Here is an 11133-nt window from a genome sequence, read left to right as displayed (position 1 = left end):
AAACGCGACATGATGAGATTCGAGAGACCAAAAATCATCGGCAATTTTATTTTTCTACAGATACATAATCTATTGGGTGCAACTGCATTTCTCAAAAAACATTCTTCTTGAAATTTGGCAACAAATTGGCACAGTTTTGTCAATGCTATTTACCATCAATATTGTCCCGTGGATTCAGTGAGGTGACATTAATAGTGACTTCAGTGAGGAAAGCTGCTTTTCAAAATGCATAACTGAGCCCATGTTCCCATGTCATTTTACGGTAAGTCTTTTCAATGGCCTACGCTTAGCGAGGTCAAAGAGGAAGGTGTTGCGTAGTTTTATTTGCCTATGAGGAACATCATGAAAAAACATGTTTTTTTCTCTACACTGCCAGCACTAACGTGCACACAACCTGCCAGGACTGACCAGGACATCGGGAGGTTGAAGTCCTGGGTTAAAACCTTGCCCAACTGTCAGCCGTTCCTGTTTTTTAGAGGGTAATAAGGATAACATTGAGCAGATGCGTGTTTTCCAAAAGGCAAGGGTGCGTCAATCATCTTCCGGTGTGAGGTTGAGAAAGACTGCATAATAAGCAAATATGCAAACAAATCTCAAACAAACAAAATACATGTATTAATACTAACGGTTCTGTGCAGGCATCCACATAAAATTCTTAAGAAAAAATGTACATAATGCACTAATGATTCAGTGGATGATGCTGACTAGTTTTAAGTTGTATTCTCGTATTGTATTGACATAGTGCACTAATATTTCAGTCAAGGATTGTTGTGGAAGTTGGTGTATTGATATAGTGCACTAACAACACATGGGTTGTTGACGCTGACTCGCTTTTAACTTATTTTGACATAATGCACTAACATGAGTACTTACCATATTTCACCAACTAACAAAATAAAAAACATGATGAACAACACAATTTTATTCTGATTCCTGAAAGCTGTCTTGCGCCTGTATCGGGTTTAATTTAGAAGCAAGAGCTCATACACTGAGGTTCAAGGTTGCTCCAATGGTCCTGTGTCCTGCGTGTATACTTTAAATGTATCCAGCCTTGCAAGTATGTCGCTTTGAATGCTTTGAATGTCTTTTTAATGAATGAATGTAATGTATTGTTAAAAAAGGATTGTTGCAGAAATTAAAGGGTCGCTTTAATCGGTGGTTTTGACTTGTCACAAGTGTCGGATCGGAGATCCGGGTCTAAGGAGCAGCTCTCTGAGACGAACTGTTTATTTTCAGGGAGTCAGGGAATATATGATCAGTTCGACGTCAAAGATTCCTTCGTGTTCAATATAAGGCAAACTCTGGGACGCGCAAAGGACAATGGGGTAGCGGCGGCAGGAGTCCAAGGTTGACCACAAGCGCCTAGATATGTGTGTGAGAATTAACACTGTGTGCTGAAATAAAGATATGTGAGGTTACGTTCTTCATTATTGTGTGTGCATATATGTTTATGTCATGACATAGATTTAGATATATTGTTACATTTATAGGATTAATAAAATAATAATAATAATAATAATAATAATGATGATGATGATGATGATGATGATGATGATAATAATAATAATAATAATAATATTTTTATTATTATTATTATCATCATTATTAGTAGTAGTAGTAGTAGTAGTAGTAGTAGTAGTAGTAGTTGTAATATCAATTTCAAGTTCGGTAGTAGTAGTGTTAGTATCATCATATGATGATACATATGTTGATACTACTCTACTGCCGCATTCAAAAGCGCTATACAGAGGCATTGACACATATTAACAAAAATATGGAAAAAAATTATGGCCATTTGTGAATTAAAAAACCTTTTTACACCTAAAACAAAATTGACTGAGAATTCTTTCACTTGCACATTTCTCTTTGAGAAGCAAACAATGTCATGCTGCAGAACGCTTTGGAGTCGAGTTGACTTTTCTGATTGCGGTGCAAAATTTGTATTATAGCCAGAATGTGTGTGTGTGTGTGTGTGTGTGTGTGTGTGTGTGTGTGTGCGCATGTGTGTGTGTGTGTCTGCTTACACACGCATGTGTGTCTGTGTGTGTGTATGTGTGTGTGCGTATACTGTATCTCTGTGTGTGTATTTGAAGCAGATGCACACCAATAAACATCTCTCGGAGTTGAAGGTCATTCTGACGGTACCTGAGACCCCATGACTTGACATTTTTACTGGAGAACCACATATGGCAACCCCTGCCCTCCATGAATCTACTCATTGAGGTCATACTGGATCTTACTGGGGTGAAAGGATTGAGTCTGGGGGGAGCGAAGGAGCTCAGGAGCTGGAGAGGGAAAAAGAATAACGAATGAGAGGCTGATAAAAGGTTGAGAGGAAAGAGGGTGGGTGTTCTCTGGGTACTCTGGGTAATGTATGTTAAATCAAAGCCTTGTCGGAGGGCTAATCAGTGAGTTTCAACCCTTTTGATATGAAGAAGCCTCAATTTGATCGCATTAGGCCACACATCGCATTTGATACGATTTTCTCTCTGGTACCCCAATCTAAGATTTTTATTAATAGTCATGATTGAGTCCAAACTTCCACACCTGTCTGCACAGTTCAGATCCTAGTGAAACTAGGATCTGAACAGTCAGTATTGCACATTCTGTATAACAATGCTGATCTCTGAATAAAATCCTGTTCAAGTTGAACTATTAATTATTTTCTGGAGGCCCCCCTGTAACCTCTTGAAGGACCCACGGGGGCATCCCCGTATCCCATGCTGAGAACAAGTGGGCTAATGGATACGGTCTGTCGTGGTGATTTGTCTTGCTCATCAAGTCCACGACATAAAGTGGAAAAATGACACAGAGGTCAATTTTATAACTTTTTAGTGCAGTATGCAGTATGATTTTCACAATTTCTATAAACACACGACACACACATTTACATGCAGTATGCATGGCAGATACTGTATATGTCATTCAGTGTAGCAAAGTACCAGGACTTTGTTATGTACTTAAGTATATTTTTCGAGTATCTGTACCTACTCACAGTATGTGTATGAGGTGTACAACAATTACTCCACTACATTTCAAAGCAAATGTCTATACTTTTTACACCACTATACATTTCTAACAGTCATGTTACTTTTATTTGCAAAAAAAAGAATTGATATTTATATATATATCAAAAGCACGGAAAGGATCCATCACATCGCTCATCAATGATGCCTTTGGTCCATACCATTTTAAATCACTATGACACCATCTATACTAGTTTGTTTTTTGTCAATTGTAATCAGGACATGCGTGCAGAAGTACGGGAAAAAAAGGTAGAGTAGAGCACCATATGCCATATAGGCTTAGGGCACTGAATGTGAGCAAGTCAATTTACTTTTAAGTGCAAGTACTTATAGGCTTTTACTTAAGCAGAAATGCCAGTGTGTTCTCAGGGTATTTGTACTTTTACTTGAGTACGAGGTACTTCATCCATCCATCCACCAATGACACACACACACACACACACACACACACACACACACACACACACACACACACACACACACACACACACACTCACACACACACAAATTGCAATCCCTCAAATATTTGCCCACGGTGCAGAAGTGTGGCAGTAGTATTTGCTTTGCCAAAATCTCGGTTCTTCCAATCTGGGATGGGGGGCGTCAGCTCCACGGCACGGAGGCCCGCGTGTTTATTTATAAAGGGGGTGGGGGGGGGTGGGGGAGGTGGGGGGCTTCCTCGGTCTATCTGGGGTCATGCGATCGTCTCTCCCAACGTGGATCCGTGCGTGGAACGGTGCGTGGGCTCGACGGCCACACCATGCAGCACCGACCCCTGATTGGCTCAGTGCACGGTGGGAATAAACACTCGGGGGGTATATATATAGTGGCAAGGTGTGACACTTCCAAGAAACTGAGAAAAAAGAGTAAAGAGAAAACACACACACACACACACACACACATACACATAAACACACACACACACACACACACCGTGAGAAATGAGGGCTCAAATCCAAAAAGTGCCCCAGATCGTGGAGCTGCTGAGGAAGAAGTCCGTGGCGCTGCAGCACTTCAAGCCCACCTCCTCGGTGTGCGTGCTGGAGGAGAAGGATGCTGAGCGGGTCGCGGCGTGCCCCCACGCCGCCTCCAGGGCGCACAGCCTGGGCACGATGCCCGGACCCACCAACTGGCCGCTGGTCGGGAGCCTGGTGGAGCTGCTGTGGAAAGGGGGTCTGGCCAGACAGCATGAGGCTCTGGTATGAAGAGATAGAAATTAAGATTTAAAATATATTAAGAAACAAAAAAAAACAACTACTTTTTTTTTTTAATGAGATAATCAGGCAATATTCGTTTTTATATGAAATAAGTTACATTTTAAGTCCGTTTCATCTTTCGTTTCGATGCCATTGTAATTATTTTCTTTCGCTTTTCTCCCCCTTCCCGCAGGTCGATTATCATCAGAAATTCGGGAAGATCTTCCGCATGAAACTGGGCTCCTTCGAGTCCGTGCACATCGGCGCACCTTGCCTGCTGGAGGCTCTGTACAGGAAGGAGGGTCACTACCCGCAGAGGCTGGAGATCAAGCCCTGGAAAGCCTACCGAGACCTGCGGGACGAGGCGTACGGACTCCTCATCCTGTAAGTCCCAAGAAAATTTAAAAAATAAAAGTTTCCTTTTTTTTTTTTTGTTGAAAAAACAAAACAAAACAACAACAACAAAAAAAAAAAAAAAAAAAAAAACGGGAGAAAAGTTGTTGTGTAGCCTTAAGAATAACGAGCGGTCGACTGTCTCTCAGGGAGGGGAAGGACTGGCAGAGGGTGAGGAGCGTCTTTCAGCAGAAGCTCATGAAGCCCACAGAGGTGGTGAAGCTGGACAGGAAAATAAACGAGGTGAAGCCTAAATTCGGAGAAAGATCTCGAGTTTTTTTTTTTATTTCATTTGATTTTTTTTGGCCTCGATATTTTGTCCACCTACACTTTTTTTCAGTGACATTTTTATTTTATGTCTGATACGCAGGTGCTGACGGATTTTGTCACTAGAATTGGAAAAACAAATGTCAACGGGAGAATGGAGGACCTCTACTTCGAGCTGAATAAATGGTCGTTTGAGAGTGAGTGAATGACCAGATTTTTCTATTATTTGCAGTCATTTTTGGTGTCTCGCTAACTGTCTTTTAATTTGCTATTTATCTATTCACATTTATTACATTAAGCATAATCATTTATATCGTTATTATATGGGTTTTTTATAGCCTATGTCTTTATCTCTAACCAATAACAAAAATAACTATTTATAACAATTAAACTACATATATTTAAAATGAATAGTTGTTTTCTATTCAAACGAAATGCCCTTGCTTGGAAACAAACGCCGACAATGTAGAAATGCCTCTGGTCAGGAAGCTGCAGCATCTGACTGTTGCTCCTTCTCATTCAGCCATTTGCTTGGTGCTATACGACAAGAGGTTTGGACTTCTGCAGGAGAACGTCAACGAAGAGGCCATGAACTTCATCACAGCTGTAAAAACAGTAAGTGGCACTCCACACACCACACAGATACACATACACACACACACACACACACACACACACACACACACACACACAAAGAAAAATGCTATTCAAAAATTCAACTTTTTAATTGCTTTTACACGTTCCTTCAAACCAAAAGGAACAACATAGTTCAAACAGGTTCACGTCAACTGAGTTCACTTTGGGCTATTAGTCAATAGAGAAGTCTAGCGTCTTACACACTCTCTGCAACGATTCACTGGGACAACCCCATTCCTTTCCCTGGGAGGAGATAATAGAGGTACCTGCTCAGTGAGGTCACAGCGGGTCAACGGGTGCAAGGGGAAGGAAAGGGAAAGGAGAGGCTTAAAGATTGGAAACAACATCAAAACCCCTGAGACTTTAACCCTTTTTAACGACTTTAACCCTTTAATCCACCCGTCTCTCTAGATGATGAGCACCTTTGGCGTGATGATGGTCACGCCCGTGGAGCTCCACAAGAGCCTGAACACAAAAACGTGGCAGGACCACACCGCCGCCTGGGACCGCATCTTCAGCACGGGTGAGAACAATGAGCCCAATTCTCCACCGCCTTTTTTCAACGGCGATTAACACCAGAACCGTGGCGGAGGGCGGCGCCTTAACGGCGCTAAACCCCCCCCGAAGAAGGCTTAAAATACACCCCCCCCCCCGCCCCTCCAAACACCTTCCTCGTACGCCGCCCTCCCTCAACGGCCTTTCATATGACGTGCGACCCGTGTGAGAGAGAGAGAGAGAGAGAGACAGAGAGAGATTTGAACTGGGGGGCCTCAGCTTTTCATGTACTTGCCACTCTGGGTAAATGACAGCCTAGGTCATGTAGTAAACTGCATGACCTAGGGGGAAGAATGCTGCCAAATATTTGTTGTAGCGGGGGGGCGACTGAATGATAGCAGGAGGAGATGAGTGTCAACAAGGACGTCCCCCCCCCCCCCCCCTCTTGGTGCTCTGCTACCCAGGGGTACTGCTGCACTGTTTACTTGGCATATCCCCTTAACCCTCTCTCTTGATTCCCCCCCTCCAATCTCTCTCTCTCTCTCTCTCTCTTACGCACACACTCAGCCTCGGACGCCGAAAAACCCAAATCACCCGCCTCCGTATAAACACAAAATGTCCACACGTCGTTCTAGTGGCCAAGTTCAGCAAATAAAGGTGGCTGAGGGCTTGGACAAGTACCGATAGGCAGCGGTGGAGGTCATTTAATGGTTTGTTTACTAAGAGTACTTTGACTACCAGTAGACAAACAGTTTTTGAGTGACTTGGTTAGTTAGTTAGTCGGTGGGTTGATTGGATCTCCGTCAGTCATAAATATTTCTTGCCGATTTTAGTTGAAGTCACAACTCATCAAAGAATCAAACAGGCGGAGTTCACTCAGTAGAATTCAACACAATTTGGGGAAAATGACCCCCCAAAAAATGATTGTCAATAAACTGGGAATATACTGTTGTATATATATATATATATATATATATTTTTTTTTTTTTATCACATGTCACACGGTTAAAGCCATGGTTCAAAGCACAACATCCTGTAATGTTGCATCATTTCCCCTCCCAAAGCCAAAGTCTACATCGACAAGAAGCTGAAGAGAAGCGCGTCCGCCTCCCCCGACGACCTCATCGGTGACATCTACCGTCAGAGCAGCCTGTCCAAGAAGGAGCTGTACGCCGCCATCACGGAGCTGCAGATCGGAGGGGTGGAGACGGTGAGTGCCGGCGCGCCGCGCGCGTGTCGCCGCGAGGCAACGGCGCGGGCCCTCGGCCGCGTTGGTGCACGGCCCGCCTACACTCGCTTTTAAGATGAATAAACCCCTAAAGGTGTAACCTTTCGCCTATATTCTGTGGAAACGGGGAGGAGGGGGGCGGGGGTTGGGGTGGGGTGGGGTGGGGTGGGGGGGGGGGACAAACAGGTGCTGCAGTTACAGTGCTTCAAAGGCGGAGAATTAATGCGTTGTGGATGTAACTGAGGAGCCTTTGAGGAATTCCTAAGCGCCTCTCAGGACCTCACACTGGAATGCACTTATAGTAGCTGCCTCACTGAATGACAACTCCCCTCTCTCTCTCTCTCTCTCTCTCTCTCCACCACTCTCCTCCTTTCACTTTCTCCCCCTCTCTCTGTCCGCCGCCCCCCTTCTTCCCGCTCCACTTCCTTCTCTCGCTCTGTTTCTGTCTTCTAGACCGCCAACAGCATGCTGTGGGCTATTTTCAATTTGTCGCGTAACCCCGGCGCCCAGAGGAAGCTGCTGGAGGAGATCAGGAGAGTGGTGCCCGCCGACCAGAACCCGTCCGGCGAGCACATCAAGAGCATGCCCTACCTCAGGGCTTGCCTCAAGGAATCCATGAGGTAGGACAGAGAGCGAGGTCACTCGCTCCGTGCACCCCGTGGGGTGAGATAACAGCTCCGGGAGCCTCCGCAGCTACGCCACAGTATACCGTAGCTCGGCGGTTCTCAACCTCTTTCATATCAAGGGCCCTCAGTTTTGGGCCCCAGATCAATAAGAGCTAAGGTCTCTGGGACGCCGCTCTCTCAGAAGATTTTTATTGTTGGATAGGATTGAGTCCAAAGTTCCATAACTGCCTATATTATAGCTATAGAGATAACAGCGACACTCTGATCAGTATAGCCATCAAATACAATTATGAATAATAATAATAATAATAATAATAATATTATTATTATTATTATTATTATTATTATTATTATTAATAATAATAATAATAATAATAATAATAACAAAAATAATAATAATCAAAATAATAATCAAAAAAATATATATATATAAAAATAATAATAATAATAATAATAATAATAATAATGACGTTTCACTGTTAATCATTTTGCTGGGGACCCCCTGGAACTTCCTTAAGGGCCACTCGGGGGGTCCCCACATTGAGAACCACTGTTGTAGCTCATCTACTGTATCACGTCTGAAATGTTCAAACACCAGAACTTCACAGAAGGCAAATGTACAAAATATCGTACACACATAGGTACACAGGCCCGCGCGTTGCCTTTGAAATCATTTGCCCTGAAATGGACACCGAAGGCTTTCAAAGTTTCAGCTGCTTGTAGAGCTGCAGGGGAGGGAAGCCTCTATGAAAGCATGTACGCGTCAAAGTACACGCTCCTTAACATATTTCGTACACAACAACTTTGCAGTTAAAGCTCTGGAGGCTGACACCCGGGCGGGCCGCAGTGCTGTAAACAGCCACACTGTCTACATTATGAAGTGACCTATTACCACGGTGATTAAGAAGTAAAACTCGCACACATGACCGAGTCAAAAACAAGCCTCACTGGACATGTAGGGCCTGGCTATGAACTGTGAGCGGGCCCCAGATTAAAACGACCTGTGCAGTCACGTTCAAACCCCCGCCCCACAGTCACAAGTACTGTTACATGTCATTTAAGGTTAATACCGCGCTTGTTTTTTAACGTCTGAGAGCAGCTTATATCACGCCGCTTGCCTTCTGGAAAACACTGGAGTATGTTTAGCTGACGCTAAACAGCTTAGACATGCATGAGTTACTTCTGCTTATACGTATGAGTACCTCTTCCCAAGAACTAACCCTTTTTTTCTTTTTCTTGCAGGTTATCGCCATCGGTTCCATTCACAAGCAGGACCCTGGACAAAGACACCGTGTTGGGGGAGTACGCCCTTCCCAAAGGAGTAAGTGGCTTCGGTCTTTCCTCCATACAGTTGGCATGAGCACATTACTGATTCATATCAATTTATATATGAACTATGTCTGAGCATTACAGCACTGTGGCAGCTTGGACTGTACATTGATACTACTTAATCTTCACTGAGGGAGGTCTAACGCTTAAAATATGAATAAGTGGCAGGCACACATACTGTATATTCTTTGTATTAGCGATTTATATCTATTATAATTTTTAACTGTAACACACTAATCCAGCGAGGTTATATTCACTGTACAAGTAGATACACTTTGAATCTGGTGAATTAACACCTTTTTTCTTGAATTCCTTCTTGTTCACAGACAGTCCTCATGATTAACAGCCATGCACTGGGCTCCAACGAGGAGTACTTTGACGACGGCAAGCAGTTTAAACCCGAGCGCTGGCTACGAGAGAGCAGCACCATCAACCCGTTTGCCTACGTTCCCTTCGGCATCGGAAAAAGAATGTGCATCGGCCGGCGGCTCGCGGAGCTGCAGCTCCAGCTGGCCATGTGCTGGGTAAGGCGAGACCCGGAGGCCCTAACTCTGATGAGCAATTAACAACTCCGTAGAACGAACGGCGTTATTCCGCCGACTCTGGATCTTTGCCTCTTCCGAACCAGATAAAGCGATTGATCGGATTAATTCAAATTGTGCCTGTCTTTCCTATACAGCTGGTCAGAGACTACGAGATTGTGGCAACAGACAACGAACCACTCGACGTGATCCATTCTGGGTTATTGGTTCCCAAAAGGGAGCTCCCGGTGGCATTCATTAGCAGATGAGGTGAGGGGAAAACTTGAATCTCGACAAACTCGCTTCTGGTTTGAGCATTTATTGGGCAAACTTGATGAGATGCGGGTTTATTTTTTTCAAATGTCATCGCAGTCAATACTTTGTGGCAAATAATTGCCTCGACATCGCAAATCATCATAATGATGGGAAATGGCAGTCGGGCTAAAGAATCGTTTGTTTTCCCCCTGCCTGCCTAGGTTCCACATTCAACTCTCCTGGATACAGCGACAGAAAGAGGATACACCTGTTGCCATGGTCCCAGTCATCTACCTACTCCGTATATTGCTGCTCTGTAAATAGAAATGACAAAGAAAATGTATGTAATCATGCAGGAAATACCTCAAATGTATATATATATATATATATATATATATATATATATATATATATATACAGTATATATAAAGTATTTTTTTTAAGTATTTAAACTATTACTAATGAGATTATTACTTATGACACTTAGTTGACCAAAGTACCAGTTGTTGTATACTCAGATGTAATGAAAGACTGAATGAATATTGTACAAAGGCAGCTGCCCTCAAATCTTAATGTTCTCATGTCAGATGTTAAAGTGAAATCATTAGTTTCTACGTATTTTATTTCCTTGTATGATAACTTGTATACATAGGTCAGGCTATATAAATATATATATATATATATATATATATATATATATATATATATATATATATATATATATATATGTTTATTTTTCATTGTATATATAAAGTGCAATGATAGTGTTTTAACAATGTTTATTGTTTTTTCTTAGAGAATATTTTATTGACATAAAAATAAAAGACAAACGCTTTACAACCCCGCAATCCGTGTTCAATTCAGACAGAGAGACAGACAGGCAGACAGACAGACAGGCAGGCAAACAGACAAAACAGAAAATGATGCACAGATGCAGGGAAACAGAGAATCAAACCCAAACTGAAACCGAGAGATGCCGAGAAGTAAAAGACGTTCGCGTGATTTGTCATAGAGAAAGGCCAGACATGACATTATTGTTAACAATTAGATATGAAAATGTCAAATGTAATGGTTTGTTCGACGAATGAAGTGGTTTAATTAAAATAAATGATAAACAAATACAAGCATGCGTGACAGGATATGCCGTCATGAGCTTAGCCT

At 42.8% G+C, this 11133-nt stretch overlaps 1 protein-coding gene across 1 annotated transcript; it reads left to right on the top strand.

Moving 5' to 3' along the window:
• Nucleotides 1-3967: 3967 nt before the first annotated feature.
• Nucleotides 3968-10256, top strand: cyp24a1 (cytochrome P450, family 24, subfamily A, polypeptide 1; the record flags this gene model as incomplete). Its single annotated transcript, XM_080000802.1, has 12 exons — nucleotides 3968-4225; nucleotides 4416-4606; nucleotides 4765-4858; nucleotides 4986-5079; nucleotides 5406-5497; nucleotides 5930-6041; nucleotides 7078-7223; nucleotides 7695-7861; nucleotides 9110-9188; nucleotides 9523-9720; nucleotides 9876-9987; nucleotides 10194-10256. The coding sequence occupies 11 exons, from the start codon at nucleotides 3968-3970 to the stop codon at nucleotides 9984-9986; spliced, it is 1542 nt and encodes a 513-aa protein (XP_079856928.1). The 3' UTR covers nucleotide 9987; nucleotides 10194-10256.
• Nucleotides 10257-11133: the final 877 nt, after the last annotated feature.

This window comes from Zeus faber (genome assembly GCF_960531495.2).
Source record: "Zeus faber genome assembly, chromosome: 5".
Taxonomy (NCBI): Eukaryota; Metazoa; Chordata; class Actinopteri; order Zeiformes; family Zeidae; genus Zeus; species Zeus faber.
The sequence above is the reverse complement of the archived record's forward strand: the minus strand, read 5'-3'. Positions and strand labels throughout refer to the sequence as shown.